The sequence below is a fragment of the Ornithodoros turicata genome, chromosome 8 (assembly GCF_037126465.1).
Source record: "Ornithodoros turicata isolate Travis chromosome 8, ASM3712646v1, whole genome shotgun sequence".
In the NCBI taxonomy this organism is placed as follows: domain Eukaryota; kingdom Metazoa; phylum Arthropoda; class Arachnida; order Ixodida; family Argasidae; genus Ornithodoros; species Ornithodoros turicata.
Window position 1 is genome coordinate 30,793,488 of NC_088208.1, and position 17,746 is coordinate 30,811,233.

The 17,746-nt window shown below is 44.1% G+C and overlaps 1 protein-coding gene across 2 annotated transcripts in view; it reads right to left on the bottom strand.

Moving 5' to 3' along the window:
• LOC135366933 (myosin-VIIa-like) overlaps nucleotides 1-17,746 on the bottom strand; it is a 49,724-nt gene that overhangs the window by 5,670 nt on the left and 26,308 nt on the right. The window contains exons 2-35 of one of the 2 annotated variants that reach the window (XM_064599933.1): nucleotides 16,862-16,914; nucleotides 14,960-15,073; nucleotides 14,716-14,862; nucleotides 14,439-14,623; nucleotides 14,227-14,348; nucleotides 14,027-14,169; nucleotides 13,847-13,960; nucleotides 13,461-13,614; nucleotides 13,304-13,380; nucleotides 12,982-13,241; nucleotides 12,686-12,896; nucleotides 11,128-11,263; nucleotides 10,900-11,006; nucleotides 10,618-10,755; nucleotides 9,928-10,173; nucleotides 9,098-9,277; nucleotides 8,710-8,805; nucleotides 8,498-8,620; nucleotides 7,794-7,901; nucleotides 7,510-7,641; nucleotides 6,963-7,034; nucleotides 6,031-6,237; nucleotides 5,099-5,176; nucleotides 4,928-5,026; nucleotides 4,609-4,826; nucleotides 3,922-4,039; nucleotides 3,444-3,746; nucleotides 2,743-2,970; nucleotides 2,061-2,234; nucleotides 1,707-1,951; nucleotides 1,447-1,610; nucleotides 804-902; nucleotides 521-728; nucleotides 272-444 (exon numbers count right to left, since the gene is read on the bottom strand). In XM_064599933.1, the coding sequence (XP_064456003.1) occupies nucleotides 272-444; nucleotides 521-728; nucleotides 804-902; nucleotides 1,447-1,610; nucleotides 1,707-1,951; nucleotides 2,061-2,234; nucleotides 2,743-2,970; nucleotides 3,444-3,746; nucleotides 3,922-4,039; nucleotides 4,609-4,826; nucleotides 4,928-5,026; nucleotides 5,099-5,176; nucleotides 6,031-6,237; nucleotides 6,963-7,034; nucleotides 7,510-7,641; nucleotides 7,794-7,901; nucleotides 8,498-8,620; nucleotides 8,710-8,805; nucleotides 9,098-9,277; nucleotides 9,928-10,173; nucleotides 10,618-10,755; nucleotides 10,900-11,006; nucleotides 11,128-11,263; nucleotides 12,686-12,896; nucleotides 12,982-13,241; nucleotides 13,304-13,380; nucleotides 13,461-13,614; nucleotides 13,847-13,960; nucleotides 14,027-14,169; nucleotides 14,227-14,348; nucleotides 14,439-14,623; nucleotides 14,716-14,862; nucleotides 14,960-15,073; nucleotides 16,862-16,879 (5,197 nt within the window). In that variant the 5' untranslated portion in view covers nucleotides 16,880-16,914. Of the gene's footprint in view, nucleotides 1-167; nucleotides 445-520; nucleotides 729-803; nucleotides 903-1,446; nucleotides 1,611-1,706; nucleotides 1,952-2,060; nucleotides 2,235-2,742; nucleotides 2,971-3,443; nucleotides 3,747-3,921; nucleotides 4,040-4,608; nucleotides 4,827-4,927; nucleotides 5,027-5,098; nucleotides 5,177-6,030; nucleotides 6,238-6,962; nucleotides 7,035-7,509; nucleotides 7,642-7,793; nucleotides 7,902-8,497; nucleotides 8,621-8,709; nucleotides 8,806-9,097; nucleotides 9,278-9,927; nucleotides 10,174-10,617; nucleotides 10,756-10,899; nucleotides 11,007-11,127; nucleotides 11,264-12,685; nucleotides 12,897-12,981; nucleotides 13,242-13,303; nucleotides 13,381-13,460; nucleotides 13,615-13,846; nucleotides 13,961-14,026; nucleotides 14,170-14,226; nucleotides 14,349-14,438; nucleotides 14,624-14,715; nucleotides 14,863-14,959; nucleotides 15,074-16,861; nucleotides 16,915-17,746 lie in introns of those variants that run through there. The other variant, XM_064599932.1, reaches the window with a different exon arrangement.

Below are 17,746 nucleotides of genomic sequence, written 5' to 3' on the forward strand. Positions count from 1 at the left end.
GGATAATTGAACTGTGACAAAGAAAAATGGGAAGTGCTGCTGACAGATGTGCTTTGTGAAGGACTGTACACCCCTGGACCCACTTGCAGGGAGGAAATTCCTCAGTGCTGTCCTCAGTATCTTGCTCTACAAAAGAGCAGCATTGAGGACAATAGTATGTGCTCGAAGCACTACCAAAGTCACTAAGGAATTTCGTCAACATTCCTGTAAGCGGGCGCTGGCTGCTCAAAAATTTGAAATTCAGGTTTCACTGTTCTGCAGTAAAGGATATCACTGAAAGCAAAGCATGCTTCTTGACTGAGCTCTTCCTTGTTGAGTAGTTTCTTCAGAAGAGGCTGCTTCAAAGGCTCTCTGGAATGGCGCCACAGTTGGTCTCCGTCCCTCCGCCTTGCAGTTGAGAGGGTCAAGGTACGCTGCAGTGTCTTCTTTGGCAAAGGTCTGAAGGTAGAGTGGATCGCATGATTCTCTGTTGTGTCCTCATCTCATGCCTCATGAAAAATCTAGGGGCACTTGCCTGAAGTAATCCATGGCGTACTCCTCTAGCGTGTGGGGGTGGTCGTGGTTCTCAACCCCATTTGTTTGAGTGTGCTGGAACAGCTTCTTGCCATTTTCTGCACCGTCTTGACTGAACAAGGCCAGGATGTTGGGAGGAGGTTTGGCAAGGGACGGAAGAACATAGACGTATTCTGATGCAAAGTCCCCCTTTTCGCCTGTGCGCTCATTGCGTCCTTAAGTTTAAAAAAGAAGATGGGTTATGGTACGGAATACTGATCAACTAAAATTACTTTGTACAATTTTCTTACCAGTGCACCAGTTGTTATTAAGCACTACTTCACCGCACATGTTGTCTTCTAAAAGAATCAAATCGCCTTGTTCAAAGCTCAAGTAGTTGGAAGAGTCACCTGTCAAAGCAGTCAAAGAAGGCTAATTTGAGGAGTGTAAATGCAAAAACACAACTTGACACTTAGAACAGTTAGCAGTGATATCGCATGTAGTAACATACATTTGCAGCACCAGACAGCACAGGTGCTACCTTGGGTGGATTCTATGTTCACTCATACAGGTGCCTTTGACTTAGGTTTTCAACGTTTTTCCAACCAAATGAGTTTCCAAATTTTTGTACAAAATATTCTCGAATCTGATGTTATGCGTACAAAGATACAAAACAATTTAGTACATCTGCACATCTCGGATATCAACTACAATGATGTTGGCAACATATCCCTGAGCTTGGGACATTCCCCGCAAGCTCAGGGACATGTTGCCATCATCAAGTATACACCAGCTCGCTTGCATTGTGTACTTCTATGATCAACTACAAGTATTGAAGAATACAAGGTCTCCTGCCTGAACTGACACAGAATCATTCCTGGCATGCCATGTTTGCTAAGAAGCGATTTAAATGACAGGTCGATAACAGTCGTTACTACGTAATGTAATCTGTACCTTTGTACTCTTGCAATGCTATGACAAACTTGGATCGCGATTTTAGGCCTTCGAGGAAGAATTCAACCAGGTCTCTAACGTCTTCAGAATTTGGCGACTGGAAGCTGAACTCTTCGCCGCGTACAGTCGTGACAGTGAAGCTCTGCAAGAATGGCCGATTGCCCCTGCGAATGCATTGCAGAAGTTATTTCATGAAGCAGAAACAGTTAGAGTGTGAACATGAGAACATGGGAAAGATGTACTACGCAGCAAACACTTACTTCTGACTCGATACCGATGTTATTTCCGGGAAAGACAGTTCCAGGAGAACCTGCTCCTGTTCATCTACCAGGTAGACCCCTGTCCAGTTTATCGCTAGAATAACATCATTCTTGGGCAATGGAGGCCCAGACAGCCGTAGGGCTTCGTAAAAACGAGAAAACAACAAGGGCCACTTGAACTTGGCGTATTCAACTACGTCTTCTTTGACTCGTAGTGGGTCTGCTTGCTCTCGGTAGTAGTAGCTCTATCGAAGAAATAAAATAGCATCATACACAGGAAGAGAAATCCAACAATCAGAGTGATGTTCAGTCAATATGGGTTAACGCACAGGTAACGAGAGGGTTTAAAAATACCTTGTTGGCAGCCTGTACAATGAGACTGGCCCATCGGTCAAGTGCCTTATCGCTGGCTTGAAGGTAGCTATCGGGAATATATGTAGGCAGGAGGGCTAGCAGAGTGTCCATGTTTATTTCAGCACCCTGGTCGACGTAGTACTGTTGGGCAGCTATCATAGCCAGGTCCTCTTCCTAAAGAGCCAGGTTACGGCACCAAGGTTAGCATGGCGCACTGATAGAAACTTTGACTGCCGACAGCAGCAAACCATAATAAAAAAATCACCTTTCAACCTAGCAGGAAAAGACTATACCTAGAGGATACATTCCATAACTTAATACAGTGGAAAACATTTTCATGCACACATTTTTAAAATTCACAGGATTCCACAGAAGTACTGCTGATACATGCAATATGTGAAACGTACATAACGCTAATTACTATACTAGAAACACATGCAGTGCTAATGGAAGTAGCTGCTACAGCTTAGCGTTAAGACCTACAGTAAATCTGCAACCAACACAGTTCTCTAACAATACTATTACTTGAAGCATATTTGCACACACCACCAAAATCTGTAAAGACAAGAGCACATATTTTCCTTAGCGATCATAGTTCACAATACTTGAATTCTTTGTTTGTACAAATCTGCATGGCACACATTTTATGTGACACTTAACCATAAGAAAGAGAGACACTCACTTTGTCACACTTGTACTCTCCAAATTTCACTCCTCGCACAACTTGCTGATAAATTAGGTTGGTCGCTTCGGGGTCCTGAGTGGGATCGTGCCATGGGGCAAAGATCTCTTTACGGAAAAACAGGCGCCAGGGAGCATTGCGTTCTTGAGCGCCTTGCTCCTTAGTGTACTGTTCACACTGTGAGATGGCATCCATCACATGCTCTCCTCCGCTGCCTAGTGACGATACCTAAACATGGTGCCAAGTGTTACCCTTTGGTATACGTACTTAACAGGCAGCACACCATAACTATTTTTGTTACCAAGGCAGAACCTCAATCATTGATATATGGGAGCAGAAGGAAACTTTTATGAAACACTGTTCATGGGAACAATAGAAACTCAGTCACGTTCTTGAATGTACCACGAATGAGTTATCTTTAGGAATTGGTGTTTTCAAATACTCTTTATAGTATTTGTAAGGGGATGTTACATCTTACTTTCCTTTCTCGCATTGTCACCAGTCAGAGATACAGCCCTTTCATGAGCAACAATTGGGTTATCCCAAAAAGTATTAGCTGTAACTTAGGGCTCACACTTCACAAATTTTATGTAAACACTTAGTTTCTTTCTTCCTAGTAAGGAACCATTACACATGTAAGCACCCAGAGCCTACACATGGGTTCTAATGTACGTGCCTGTAAAAATAACTTATTCCATTACCTTGTCAAAGAGTGCAATATAGAGGGAGAATCCAAACTGATCTTGCACACCAATCTTGGAGGACAACTGAGCGCAGAGTTCGCGTGCTGTAGTGGCGGAATCTGCCAAGAGAGTCTTTGTGTTGCCATCCATGAACGTGATGGGAAGCATCAGAGGCTTCTTAGATTTTGTTGCCTGAAGCTCGAGCCAAGATGGCGGCTGCCCACGAGTTCCGTTCATGAAGGTTCTTCGCAGACGCTCTTCACAGTATGGGGCGTAGCCCGGCGGACCCTCCCTTATGAAGTTCAGTAGGTACTTCACAAACTGTAAAAACAGTGCAGAGAACAGTGCAATAAAATCTCACTCTAATGGACAGTATTTTAACCCCTATGCACCATCTTTCCTTGCATACTTCTATTTCTAGTGGTTTTGTTCACTTATTATAAGTTACAAGCATAGAAAGTAGCCAACATATCACAAAGACATAATGGAAATCTACCTTCTCTGATGGAGCAAAGCAGCCAACACAAAGTGAAAGGAGGATCCAACCACGTGCGTGGGAGTTCTTTTCAGGGTTGTTTGTGAGCTGCTTGCAGATCTGGCAGTAGATTTCATCCCTACCAAAAAGAATTGTGCGCATGTTATTTTTGCTACACAGTCTCGATAAAACATACAAGAGGACGTCCGATATCCATTGTTAGAACAGTGGCTCTCAACTTAGGCTGGGGAACTAACGATCGTGCCAGTGCGATTTCGAGGAATCCCCCGAACAGTGGTAGATGTAACTGTAGAGAAGTGGGTCATGTGAGATGTAGGTGCGATACGTGTGGACGTGGCAAATAATTGGTTTTGGTTTATTTATTATAAAAAGTTTGACGGTTTATTTTGGAGCAATCTAATCTCGGGCAATCCCACAGGAGCTACAGGCTTTACTCTGTACGATGAGCATTGGCGGCAATGTCTAGAGATACTGACGCCAGTACCGATGCCAATTATGTGATGTCAGGCGCAGGCACCAAGGCTGGCGTTGGTACAGACCCAAGTTTCACGTGCAGTAGCACGGCACAATCATGTTTGCGGAACTGCGGGGGAAGGTTGGCGGAACACCCAAGTTCCGTAGAACCCCGGTTGAGAACCACTGGATTAGAATGAAGAGAGAACTGCTTTCATCTGCACTGCTACAAACCTGAGCTCCTCACGCAAAATGCCATGACCAATTATGAAGTGGAGCTTCTCCAGGTTGGAAGTGGGACGGCTCTCCAACCAGTGACTGTAGTTGTCGGCAGCCAGCTCCTCCTCTTGGAGGTGACGTCTGACATCCTCGGTGATCTTGTTCTTACGCTTTAGTGTCAGCGACACAAGCTTGTTCCGTATGCTTCGTGATTTTTGCTTGGTGTAAGAATCCTGCACAGAGATCATTGCAAATCCCAGTGCAAAATGATCGAGTTGATTGTAACCCTTTGATTTCATAAATCACGGTAGAAAGGTTCAAACAAAAACCCTACCGTGTCTACGCCCATCATTTGTGCTTCACGGAAGTCTTTGCTTCTCACGAAATTTCTTCCGAGCGTAGCGGTCACTTTGCTCATGACTGAAGTGTTGTCCTGAAATCACCGTGTGCGAAAATGAGATGGGGAGGGGTACTGGGAAACTCCATAGCTGATCCGCCTCCTTACCCTGTCCATAGTGTGAAACTTTGGCTCAGGGAGGTCACCCATAAAACGAAGGATGGTTATCCAAAGTGCCAAGGCTGCCTGCAAAGACATCCGCTTGATTACAACAAAACATTTAGAACTGCAGAAGAATGAAAAGCAGTAAGACTGTGTGAATAAACTTTTTGAAACTGAAGCAAATATGAAGCAAATAGTTACCATACCCAAAGCAAATGTGAGGCAAATAGTTTTGTAACTGAAGCAAATACCAAGCAAATAGTTGCGTACCCAAAGCAAATACGAAGCAAATAGCTGAACCGAAGGCATGTGTGTAGAGCCTGAAGTTTTTGGAATTTTTTTTTTCTAAATTCGGGAGGTAAAAATCTGGTAAACAAACAAGTGCTCTAAATTCATGCGAATTCGAGTGAAAAAGTGCGCTGAACTCGGAGAAATCAGGCTCCGTTACTCAAACAAACTGTACTGGTTTGGTACAAACGGTGATGTAACTGCAATTGCTGCAAAACAAGCTAATGTGCATTCCTACGGACGTCTCATTGAGGGCAATTTCCTGGATAAAAATCGGGATTCACCCTAAAGAGGCAACCTTCAACTTGGGGGAGAATTGGGCTAAACCCTAAAGCTTCGTGCTCTACATATATGTGGCATACACGTGTGTTTTTGGGGGGGGTTTACAAGTGCGGCACCAGAACCGTTCGAGCACATTCCATTTCGAAGAGACATCGCTTCTACTCAAAATTAAAACGTAGAATTATTTGCTTCTGTATTTAAAAAATCTGAACATATTCATGCAGCCCTAAAAAGCAGCTCCAAAACAAGCGAGATGGTGCTCGGCTACGCTAGTTCTTGTTGTTCTTCCCAGCGTTGGAAATTTTTTGCTTCGTAAAAACCAGAAGCACACAAGGCAAATAAGGTAAAGGGGCAAAGTGAGTGCGTACCATGGAATCTCCTTGTGTCTGAAGGGTCAACAAGGAGGCTTTCAGAGGCTTCCGCTGATACTGATGACTGGCACTAGATTGAAAGTATGTCGCCGCAAACTTCTGGAACTTGTACACCGTCAAGTCTTCCTTGTCATCTGGGACTGCAGGAATTGATCCTTCCACCTCACCGCCGTTAATGGCATTTTCGCGGGATGCCTCCAAATCCTGCCAGGAAAATTGCTAGATCTGCACATCACGCATTGCTGTAACTCTCACCTCTCCACACTTTTGCCAGTCGTATACTTTGCAGTCCCACCAGATCTCAAGACCGCAGGCACATTTTTTAAACTGAATCTTTCCTACTCTGATAAGTGTCGTTGACCCCTCTATGCTGACTTGCACCACAGTAGGAGGTCTATCAACTGCACTCATTAACGTACGTTGAAATAAAAAACTAATCTATACGTGTAAATTGTTGCTGACAAATTCTTTACGCCTACCACTCAATTAATTTGCGCCTTCTGAAAGCTAGAGTATGGCAACAACTGTATGCATCACATATCTCCCTCACTGTGGGCGTTGGCAAATCTGTCATCCCCGTCAAACGCATTGGAAAACAATAGGGTAGCTCGCAGGATGAAATCTGTCAATGTTAAGGAGGGATGACAATTTGACATTTACCGTTACACTGTTCAGTGTTTATGTATATGGTTCAGTAGGAGGAGCTCGGGCGTGGAATGTTTTGAGGGATGAGCACCAGTGTTGTGTCGCAACAATGTCAAAGTCAAGCAATCGTTACTCGAAAGTACATTACTGATATGTTGGCACCAGGCACTTTTGTAATAGGGTGTATAGCGTTATGCCTTCTGCTGCACTGCGTTACCCTCCGCACACCTTGCTGCAGATAACATTAGCATTTTTAATCGCGAGAGGGTTGTTCGTGGACATACCTTAAAAGCAGACGGTGCCACCTGATCGTTGACCGACTCGGATCGAGGAAGGAAATCGAAGATGACATCCACCTGGAATGAAGAAGGTGTGGAAGTTATTTAAGAAAGCAGAGGGGGTTTCCTCAAGAGAAATGAAAGGTGGGTTCATTTCGAGATAGGGTTAGACTCTCTTTATATGTACTCGTGTGCTGCATTTGTCATGTTAGCATTTTCCTAGTTTCTTAACAGCGTTACTGAGTCTTTGCAGCGGTATCACGCCCCTATTCCTAATGTCCGAAAGGAGCTTTGGGGTGGATTGAATAAATAAATACATGTACCCTGTAGAATTTCTATGCATCTTCCACAAGTAAATTTTTTTTTTATAGTTTGGTGGAGGAGAACCAACACACAATTTTCATAGGACGCTTTGCTGTCCAACACGCGATTGCGTTCCCAAGCAGTAGTTATGCTTATCTTCGAAGCCCTGTACAAACTAACAAAGTCACGCACAACGCATTAAATAGTATGGAATCATGCTAGAGTTCAAGTATTCATCTAGAAGTATTACCAGCTTTGAATCATCAAGTGGCTCATCCTGGCGATTAGCTGCATCCTTGATGACGGCCATCTTCTGTTCCAGGTTCCTCTGGACCAACACATCCTCCTCTTGTTGACGAACTTGCATCTCTTGGAGACGTTCCTACAGAAACATATCACAGTCTTTCACCAGTTTAGCTAAACAGAGGAGGAGGTCTTCATCAACATTTCAGCAGGAAGATAAACACTTGAGGGTAGGCTGGGCCAAGAGAACTTTAATGTGGTCATACGGTGGTCATACGGGGCACTGCTCACCCTGAACTTCTGTTCTGCAATCTCTTTTGCCTTCTTGTGATTCATTTGCTTCTTGAGTATAGCCTCCTCCTGTTCCCTGAGTCTTAGGGCTTCCAAGACAATTTGGTGCTGAAAACAGAATGAGAAATTTGTTGGCGGCCAAGAGCACACACAAGAAATGTAGTACATTTAATCTCCTTTTTTAACTTTGGCATGTACCTTATAGCAGTAATTGTGGAGTTAGGGTCTGTAATGTCCCAAGTAAAAGTTGCCAATATTCTTTACTAGCCTGAGGAGAAGTTACATTCTTAAGAACAGTTTGTACCCTAGCATAGAGTGGTGCACAATACCCAGAAGTACCTGACTCAACATCTACAGCAGCCCTTCTGTAGATATTTATCTGTCTGCTTGCTAGGACTATGCAGGTATACTCAACATTTTGAATGAAGATAGTGCATGAAGTGAAATTTAATGTGATTCGCCTTCAAAATGTTTCGAACTATTTCACCATTAGCTCATGTGTAGCGAAGTACATTTCTAGGAGCCTACGTGTACATTCACTGTTGGTGCTTAGATGTTATCACTTCTGTTATGCTCCGAGTGGCCTCAACTCATCTTCAAGACGGAAGCATGTATCAGCACATACAAGCACATACGTACATGTATCATCCGAGCAGTTGTATTTCTTAGCATGCAAACAAACACACAGATGTCAAAGTCTTTACCTCAACCTTCATCCTCTGGTAGTGCTTCTGAGCAATAACACGACGAACAAATGCTTGGATCTTCACAATAGCTGCTGCCTTTTTGTGATACTCGCGACGCTGCAAAAAGCCTCTGCAGCGTGCCTGAAAGTATTTAAAGCCATTTCACAACCATTACTTCTGAATTCGTGCACTACAACGTCGGACATCCAACAAATAAAAGGTTAGCATACCTGAAGAGCAACAATGTGTCCTCGAAGATGCTTGAATCTGTGAGACAGGATGCGAGATCTGATGAGTGCCTGGAGCCTCTGGTAGCCAGTTCGCATCTGTATAGGAACAATCACAAGCATAAAATGTAATAAAAACCAATGATGATACAGTTTAAGCAGTATTAAAATGAAGAAGTGGGAGTCCCATGGGAGTACTTGTGAGCCATGCAGTCTGTCACAAATGAATCTTCTATTTTATGGGGTTCAGGTTAAGACGTAAGTATTTTTCGTTTAACTCTGGGGGAATCGGAACAACTTTAGTTTATTTATTTCTGTTACGTGAAGGTTAAATATGCATCTGAGGGTGATGGGAGCCTAGTTTATACAAACTGACACAGTTTCAACTTACAGCCAGGAATCGCTTTCGCTGAAGGTAGGTCCGAAAGCAGCGCTGTATGGTAGCAGCACTTGCACGCATTTTAAGGAACCTGCGGCGATAGTACCAGCCCCGAATTGCCTTCTGGAGAATAAGGATCTTGCGTGTGAGCACCCTGTCGCGCTCTTGCTCCAGAAACAGGTCGTGAGCGTCCTGAAATAGTTTCATACATCATTTTATGAACTTGCGATATCTCTCCATGCAAAGAAATTAACCTTCCATGCTGCACTGCACCATGCAGACTGAAACTACTTTATGTACATTACACTTCTTCCTGCTGTAGCCACATTCATCAAGCTAAAAGTAATTGTCATCCACTACATTATGTAATACGACACTACTATCTGCATGCAACCAAAGGAAGAAGAATAACATCTCCCATTTTGCTTTGCCTGCCACCAACCAGTGGATGCCTTCTTTGACCTAATTTAGTTCAAAACACTCTACCATCAACTTGCCTCAAAGTGCTGGCTGTCATTGTTACAGCTATTCTGGAATTTTTAGTTCAGTAATTATTTACCATTATGATGTGGATCGAACAGAATTGCGGTAAACGAAATATGGCATCAAAGGCAAAAAAACGTTTTCATTGATGAATTAAACTACCAACAATGTATCCTCAAAATTTTAACTGTCCCATTCAATTTAATTTATCATAAAACAAGCGTGACACATTGCATCAAAGTTGTAAAATGTCTCGTAAAAATTTAAGAAGCAAACAACACACACACTAAAATCAATGACAGCTGAGTAGGGCATTCGAATAAGAGACGCAGCATTGTTTCGACCCAGTAGTACCTTACCTTGAGGAACACTTTTGTCTTGCCCATCTGGTAGTCGTTCTTGCCAAGCACAGCAGCTGTGATCTTGGTCGTAGCAGCCCTACAGTCCACCTTGTGAGCCGGACCAACACCTGGGATGAGGAAGCGGTATCGCTCCACAAACTCTCTGAATGTGTGTCGGATGGGGTATCCAGCACGACGAATGCGGATTGTCTCCATCATGCCAGAGTACCGCAACTGTTTACAGCACAGCTCTCTGTCAAACATCTGCGGGGTAACACACGGGATACAGGTAAGATAATATAATAATAATAACACTTTTTATTACGTGCCCAAGAACAGCCTCGAGGGCCTTGGTGTTGGCACACGTTCACGAAGTTCTACATAGACAATACACACCCAGGAAATGGAGAATACATGAACGGCTTATGTAATACACACATAGTTCACAGAACATATATATACAATAATGTTGGTGGATAGATTGCTTATATCTATAGTTACAGGCACGTCTTAAATAATATATTGCACATTACAGATATGTGAAACTAGGAATAAACATAAGAGTAAATGATTGCAGAAATTATATGTAGGTAATATGAATCAGAAAAACAACTACATACTTCATACACTACGTCAGGTGCTTACATCTGTACAGACATACCATGAATAATGCAGGTAATGCTTAAGAAAATAGTTATAGTTTCTCACCATGGGCTTCTTGCTTTCATTGGGCTTGATGCACCGAATGAAGAAAGGGTGACATTGGCTCAGGGCTTTCATGAGAGAATCCAGTGATCGTTTAAACTGTGCGCTCAGGGTTGGCGTCTTCTTTCGCGTGTCTGTTCCCTATTTAAGAATTAAAGTAAGTCAATCTTTCTTTATATTAATTTATTCATGGTTTGCATTGAATGAGCAGTCAGTTATGTGGGGGTGCCATCATGCATGGCATTCCATTAACAAGGTAATAAACGAAAACAACACAAGACATACCATGCCAATATCGTTTACGAACAAATTCTGAAGGAATTTGTTATTGCTGACTTGAATGAGCTGGATAAGGTCAGCGCTGAATGTATCTCTGTTCTTCTCTAGGAAGCCTGAAAGTTGCAACAAAACAAGAACCAATGCTTTATGTGGCGCTTGTATGCCTGAACACAAATCAGAAAATCGCATGTGTCCATCACACATAAAAAGGAAAAGATTGCTGTCGATCCATACCCCTTGTGTCGTAGAAGACAACACCAGCAAAATGACTGAGCCCAAAGGCAGTATTGATGTCAGATTTTGGCTTGAGGTAGTTTTTATTTGTGCCGTGCTGCTTATGCAGCTTGTTGAGCAATGTCTGGTCGGTTCCCTGAAAAACAAAAGAAAAGAAAGATGTTGTGGTGGAGCCAATGAAATATACACCCTTTTCTTCAACTGTCAACATTTTTTTTTTTTTTTAAAGAGAGAGAAAACATAAAAGGCTCATTTTGCAGTGGAAGGTTCCACAACCAACTTCAGCAACTCGTTTGAATGCTTTTACCCTACCATGTGTACCAACAAAGAAAAAAGAGAGACGTAGAAAGTGCAGTGACTGATATCCTTGGTTTAATGTACACGAGATAAGCGAAACGAGTTTTGTCATCTGCATTCCTCCATGCAGCTCATCGCCTCCTTCGCTACCAATGCGAGGGCATTGACAACACGGGGGAGGGAACGTGCTGCCGTACGCGACTTTTCCGTCACCCGAAATGTTTTTTTTTTTTTTTCTTGATACCGAAACTGACAGCGGAGGCTAAAAACATACCAACTAATGTTGTCAGCGGAAGTAAATGCGTTAACTGGTATTTCGAAAATTGAACAATAGAAGAGAGTTTGTAATCTCCTAATCCAGAACGGAAACAGAAACCAGCGATTGTGTGTGCGCGCGCGCGCATTCCATCAGTGATACGCGCGTAACGCACGCGCAGCGAACGAGCAGGTACGACACTTCGTCTTCGGGAGACGACATTTCGTCTTTCCTCTTATTCCGAATACGCATGTTCTGCTTCGAGACGACTACATTACTAATCAAGAGTGGCCTACTGAAAGAGTCACAAAATACAGCCGGAAGATGGCAGGTCCGGCTTCAGAAGTACCGGAGAGAAAAGGGGGATCACGAAAACGAACGCTGCCGTTCAAGTCGACCAAACAACGGGTACGGCAGTGTAGTTCGGTACCCGAAACCCAGTGGCTGAAATAAAGCGAAATTAAAACAATTTCTCTGCTACCAGAAACGGAACCGAAAACCGTATCGTGCCTTTCGCTGTTTTACTTAGAAACGCACACGTACACATTTCGCACAAGCGTACCGCGGCTTGATATATTTCTTTACTACTATCACAGTCTGTTGTGTAAATCTTTCCGAACCCCTTCCAGCGCGGCGCCCACTGCTCTGGTTGCCCGTATGTCTATGGTCCGACCACAGTCCCGGCCCTCACATTGCGGCACCGTACACGTGGATACATGTAGACCCGGTGTCCATTTCACCGACTGCAATGCATACCAAAACATGGCCTCCCATTGAAAGACAGCATACTTCGTTTTCGTACATCGTGAAGATCGATCACAGTTCTACGCACGTGGCGGACAGAACTGGTTTGTTCTCCTTTAGCTCCTCCTGGAGTCTACACATTTTACTTTTCTTACCCTGACGAACTACCGCAAGACAACCTACAGTCCTAACGGTTAATGTACCCGATCTCTGGACAAAGAGGGTGCGACGAATAGTGAAAGGTGTCAAACAAAAACTTACCTTGGGAAACTTGCTTTCCTCGTCAATAAGCGCCATGATATTCAGGGGCTTCACCGCAATAAGGTCGAGGCAGTCCTGATTGTCTACAAACTCAATGTGCTGCCAGTTGATGCATTCCAAGTTGTATTCTTCCTGTTCGAGTTTGAAGATATGCCGCACGAAGAACTGTTGCAAGTTCTCGTTGGCGTAGTTGATGCAGAACTGCTCAAAGCTGCAGAATGGACAGAAAAACGTGTCCCAACGCGCGTTGTACGTTGTAAACGACGTGTGGCACTGGAAGAAACACCTGCCCTCACCTATTCACTTTGAAGTTCTCAAACCCGAATATGTCCAGCACACCAATGGAGGTCCTGTAGTGCCCGGAAGCAGACTTGGGCTTGTAGATGGCAGAGTTGATTTTATTGACAATCCAGATGAACATTCTACCGTAGATGCCTTTAACGAAAGCATCTCGAACATCTTTCGACTGATCTGAGCTCATGGTCGAGACCACGGTGTCACCGTGAGCGAAAATTGTTCTGGTTGTCAGTGCGTCAATCAAGTGCTGCTGGTTCACCTAAAAACATATTATGTGTGTTTTCACATAATGCATTCGAGAAAAACGCGGGAATATCCCACCTCGAGGAGCTTGGCTGCACTTTGTACGCAAGAAGAGTTTACAATCTCAACTGCATCCAGATTGTCAATCAACGTAGCTGCAAGCAAAGAAACGTATTTATTGTTTATTCGATGTACCGCTAAGACTGCGAAGGCATATTGACTGGTGGTTGCTCACGTTTGTACTTGATGTTTCCCAAATGCAGCACAATCGTCAAAATCCTGAGGATGTCCCAAATCTCGTGGTCCGAGAACATGAGTACTTTCATCGCTGACCGAATGTCCGCGAACTCTGCAGCGTCATCTCGACCTTCGCATGTTATGCTACCACCCTAGGAGAGAGAGTGGCTTTAGACAAGACCCCAACAACATCGGCTATCCTATGGATGTACGAATAATGTCCCAATGGATTCGTACGTCCGATGTATATCCCTCAGATATCCACTGGACGTACGAATCAGTTAGGACATTATTCATACATCCAGAGAACGTTCGGTGTCGTTGGGGGAGCCAACGCAGCACTTCTTTCGGGCCGCCACGGAGAGACAGGGTCACAGCTGATACCTGAGTCAAGTAGTGATACTTTGATGCATCTTGCAATTCCAGCTTCTTCTGGTCTTCCTTGCTCAGCCCCGAAAGCATGCAGTAAAATATGTGGTAGTTCCTTTCGTACTGCGCCTGCGGAAGTACTCGAAGCGTTCAGTAACGTACTCTAGCGATCCTAAGCATAATGGAAGGACTTACCTGGCTTACGATACGTGACTTTTCGAGCAGGTACTGCTCAATCTTTGCTCCTTCAATGACTCCTTGCTTATTGAAGTGGATATCGATGTACTTCCCAAACCGACTCGAATTGTCATTGCGTATTGTCTTCGCGTTTCCGAAGGCTATAAAAATAAATCGATCTTTTATTCCTCAGGGCGTCAACACAAGCCGAAGCTCACCTTCTAAAATAGGGTTGGCCTCCAAGATCTGTTGTTCGATCCACGAATGTTGTCCACTTATCGCTGCGAGGTACTGCAGGATAAGTTTGGTACTTTCTGTTTTACCAGCACCGCTTTCGCCACTGACAAAGACACAATATGTCTTATTGCAAACAACTATTATGTGTGTTTCAAAGCAAAGACGTTTTTTGCTGGAGATTCCACCCACGCACCTAATGATGATACACTGGTTGACGTGAAACCTGCGCATGTTTGTGTAACCATTGTCGCCGATGGCGAAGATGTGTGGAGGCAGCTCTCCAATCTTCTTGTCTTTATACAGCTTGATTTGCTCTGCCGTGTAAATTGGCAGTATCTGGTACGGGTTGACGGCCACCAGGATGGAGCCCGTATACGTCTGGCAGGGAAAAACGGCATCAGAGGAGGTTAGGTTTCGTCTGCTGTTCTGATCGGAACTAAGGACTAAGGAAGGACTGTCGTTGCCCTTACATAAATGAGATTTTCATTGTATCGAATTAAAAGATTCCTAAGGATGCCAGCTTCATGAAGGTCGCCCAGCGAGATCATGTCTTCCACGCCTTGTATAGATGTGGGATGCATCGCCTTGATGCGTCTTTCCGGCGTAAGCCATTGTTCCTTCAAGGCGGACAAGGGTATACGTTTCAGTATATTCATTACACTGCGGCCATTTTAGTACAAAAAACAGTATGCATTTCTTTCTTCTGCAACAGACCTTTCCGTCATCGTCGATGACCTGTATCCGCCTTCCTTCGGCGGACGCGACCCTTGCTCCGATGGCCACATCAAACTCTCTCTTCGCTTGAGGCTCTATCCAGATATAATCACCCTGCGTAATTCGAAGAAAAACGTCATACAGACATCCCGTCGGAAGGCATCATCGGGGGCATTGCATCCTGTACGAAAACTGCACCCCAGATATCGCCTCAGACAAAGAGCCGTCTCGGCGCACCCTTTTATCTTCGAACATAACTTCTATTTCTCGTGCTAATGTATTCAGGGTATGCAACTTGGCCCGAAGCGTACGGCCATTATTATGTGTAAAGGGTACGTTGGCACGATGCTTATCTGGGACGCAAGTCGTAGGAGTAAGCGGTTCACACACATGGTGCTCCATTCAAACCATACCCGTTAACTGGTTTGTGCTTTACGCTCTATTCAGAGCGCATACAGAATTAGCCTGTCCAGGTATACTTCCCATGCACCTTACAAAGATAGCGTAGAACAGGTTGTCTTGTACACAAAAGTTCGGGCAAACTGGAGTAATCGTTAGCTGAAGTGTGTGTCCGGGACGACATATTTGAAGATGGTAACAAGGCGCAAGCGCGTATACTACACAGGGAACAGCGTTCTTCAACTATACGCTCCCAGTGGGCACCATATATCCCAAAGACATCCCAGAAAAATTGTGAACGTCGCATATGTCTTGCATGTCCACTGGACGTAACATGGACGTCCGCAGTGGGACGTTACGGCAAATCCTACATAGACAGAAAAAAAAAGGAAGGAACATCTAGCCGATGTGTGAGAAATTTAGTAAGTAGGCGACCGTTCGGTAACGACTACGCTCAGCAGGCTGCGTTGGTCAGCCACCGCCTACAGGTCTATACAACCAGAAATTGACTAACGAAAGCGGAGAGAAGTCTAGGAAGTTCCCGAGGAGCCTCACTGCTCGAAGACATACCGCTCGATCATTTCAAGGTCACTTAATCGGGCTGTTAAACATATGATTATGACGGACTTAACTTGATACGCCATAGCCTGCAAAGCAGCTAAAAAAATAATAAAAAACTAGGACGACGAGAAACTGACAAACCAACAGCTGTTCATCAATTTCCATCGTCGTCGTCTCTTAGTTGGTTTTGTATGTCAGCTTGCGGCAATATCAACTACCCTAAGCCAATGCCTTAGTGCAATACATTTCGTCAAGTACATCGTAGGAAGTTGATGGCAACACCAAATAGACACAGCATTGTCCATTCACAAGAATGTTGAAAACGAATATCAGCACATGCATCGAAAAAGTTCAAATTGTATCCCACACAGAAAATGACCACAGGCTACCAGACTATTACCTATTCATTTTTTTTTCCATTGATTGATTTTTCTCGTCTGAATTTTTCGTCCCCTAGTATCTAATCTCATCTACACTTTCCCTCAAGCTGCAATCTACGAGGGCGAGCGATCAGGGCTAGGGTGACCAGGACAACCCCACTCAGCATCAACACTGGCAGGCAGGACGGTTATCCTCAGACGCATTGATACAAGGAGGAACAGTTCCCTGTGAAGTCGCCCCATAAGGCATTCTTTAGCTCACCGAGCAACATCACGGCCACGACCGCCGCACCGTTATATCTTTTCCTTTGACTTATTCGTCTTGCGTGATAATGTTGTTCCGTGCAGGTGATACTCGTGTGCTTCTCCACTGACACTGCACAGCTGTTGCAAGTGGTCATCCTCGCGTGTATACGAGCCATTCTCCGACCTTGCTTTGCTGCGTTCTTTTCGTTGCGGAGGCAACGCATTCGCCATATCACGCGCTTTTATATCATAGCGGTCGTCGTACACTGTTGCGTGAAGAACTTGATCGTGAGCGTTCAACACTGAAGCCACTTACTCTTGTCACGATGACCATCTTGGCAGGAAGCTGTCAGCATAAGGGATTCCCGCCTGAAAAGAAAGAAGAGGACGTGAACGGTCTCCTACGCAGATATTTTCTCCATAAACTTTGTCCTTCATGGAGGACGTCGCGGCCACACTCAAAGAGGAAAAATTGAGTAAATTTGGGATGAATGACAGTTTTTAGCCCCCTAGATTGCAATTACTCCGCATTTTAGACCTAAGGCCGTAAAACTTGCTCCCTGGCACTGGAAATTGTTCCTAAGCTTCGAATGAAGTTCCATGTATTTGGTCCCGAAAGGGACGAATGGTTGTGGCAATGCACCATAAGCCCCAAAAGCAGTAAAACTAACCTCAATCTCTCTTCTTTTTTTAGAGTGTATACCACAGTCGTTACTAACACTTGGATGTGTGTACCTAGATGTGTATTGACCTTCGGTCAGGCTGACCTTTCCGAAATAAACGTATATCCCCCCCCCCCCCATGTGTATTGAATATAAAAATAAGAGGGAATAAGTAAATGTATCGTGTCGAGTGCGCATGCGCAGGGTCACGGAAGCAAGCCAGTGAAAAACTGAGTGAGTTTGAATATAAAAAAGGGGTACTAATTGAATTCGTCACCCGACGAATTCTGCTACTCCCATAATGATCCCCTAAATGAACGAACCAGTGAAAAATGAGAGCCCGAAACTATATAGACGACCTTCTGCTTACAAACATATGACGTCACGAGAAGACTGGTTCGATGTTATATTATTATTATTATAGTCTATATTAATTATATATTATTGTATATATTATCTATATTCTTCTGTAGTGGGCAAGAAGCGGGGAAAACGCGTCGGCTGATAAAGCTGATAATGCCCACCAGCATGCTTTGCGC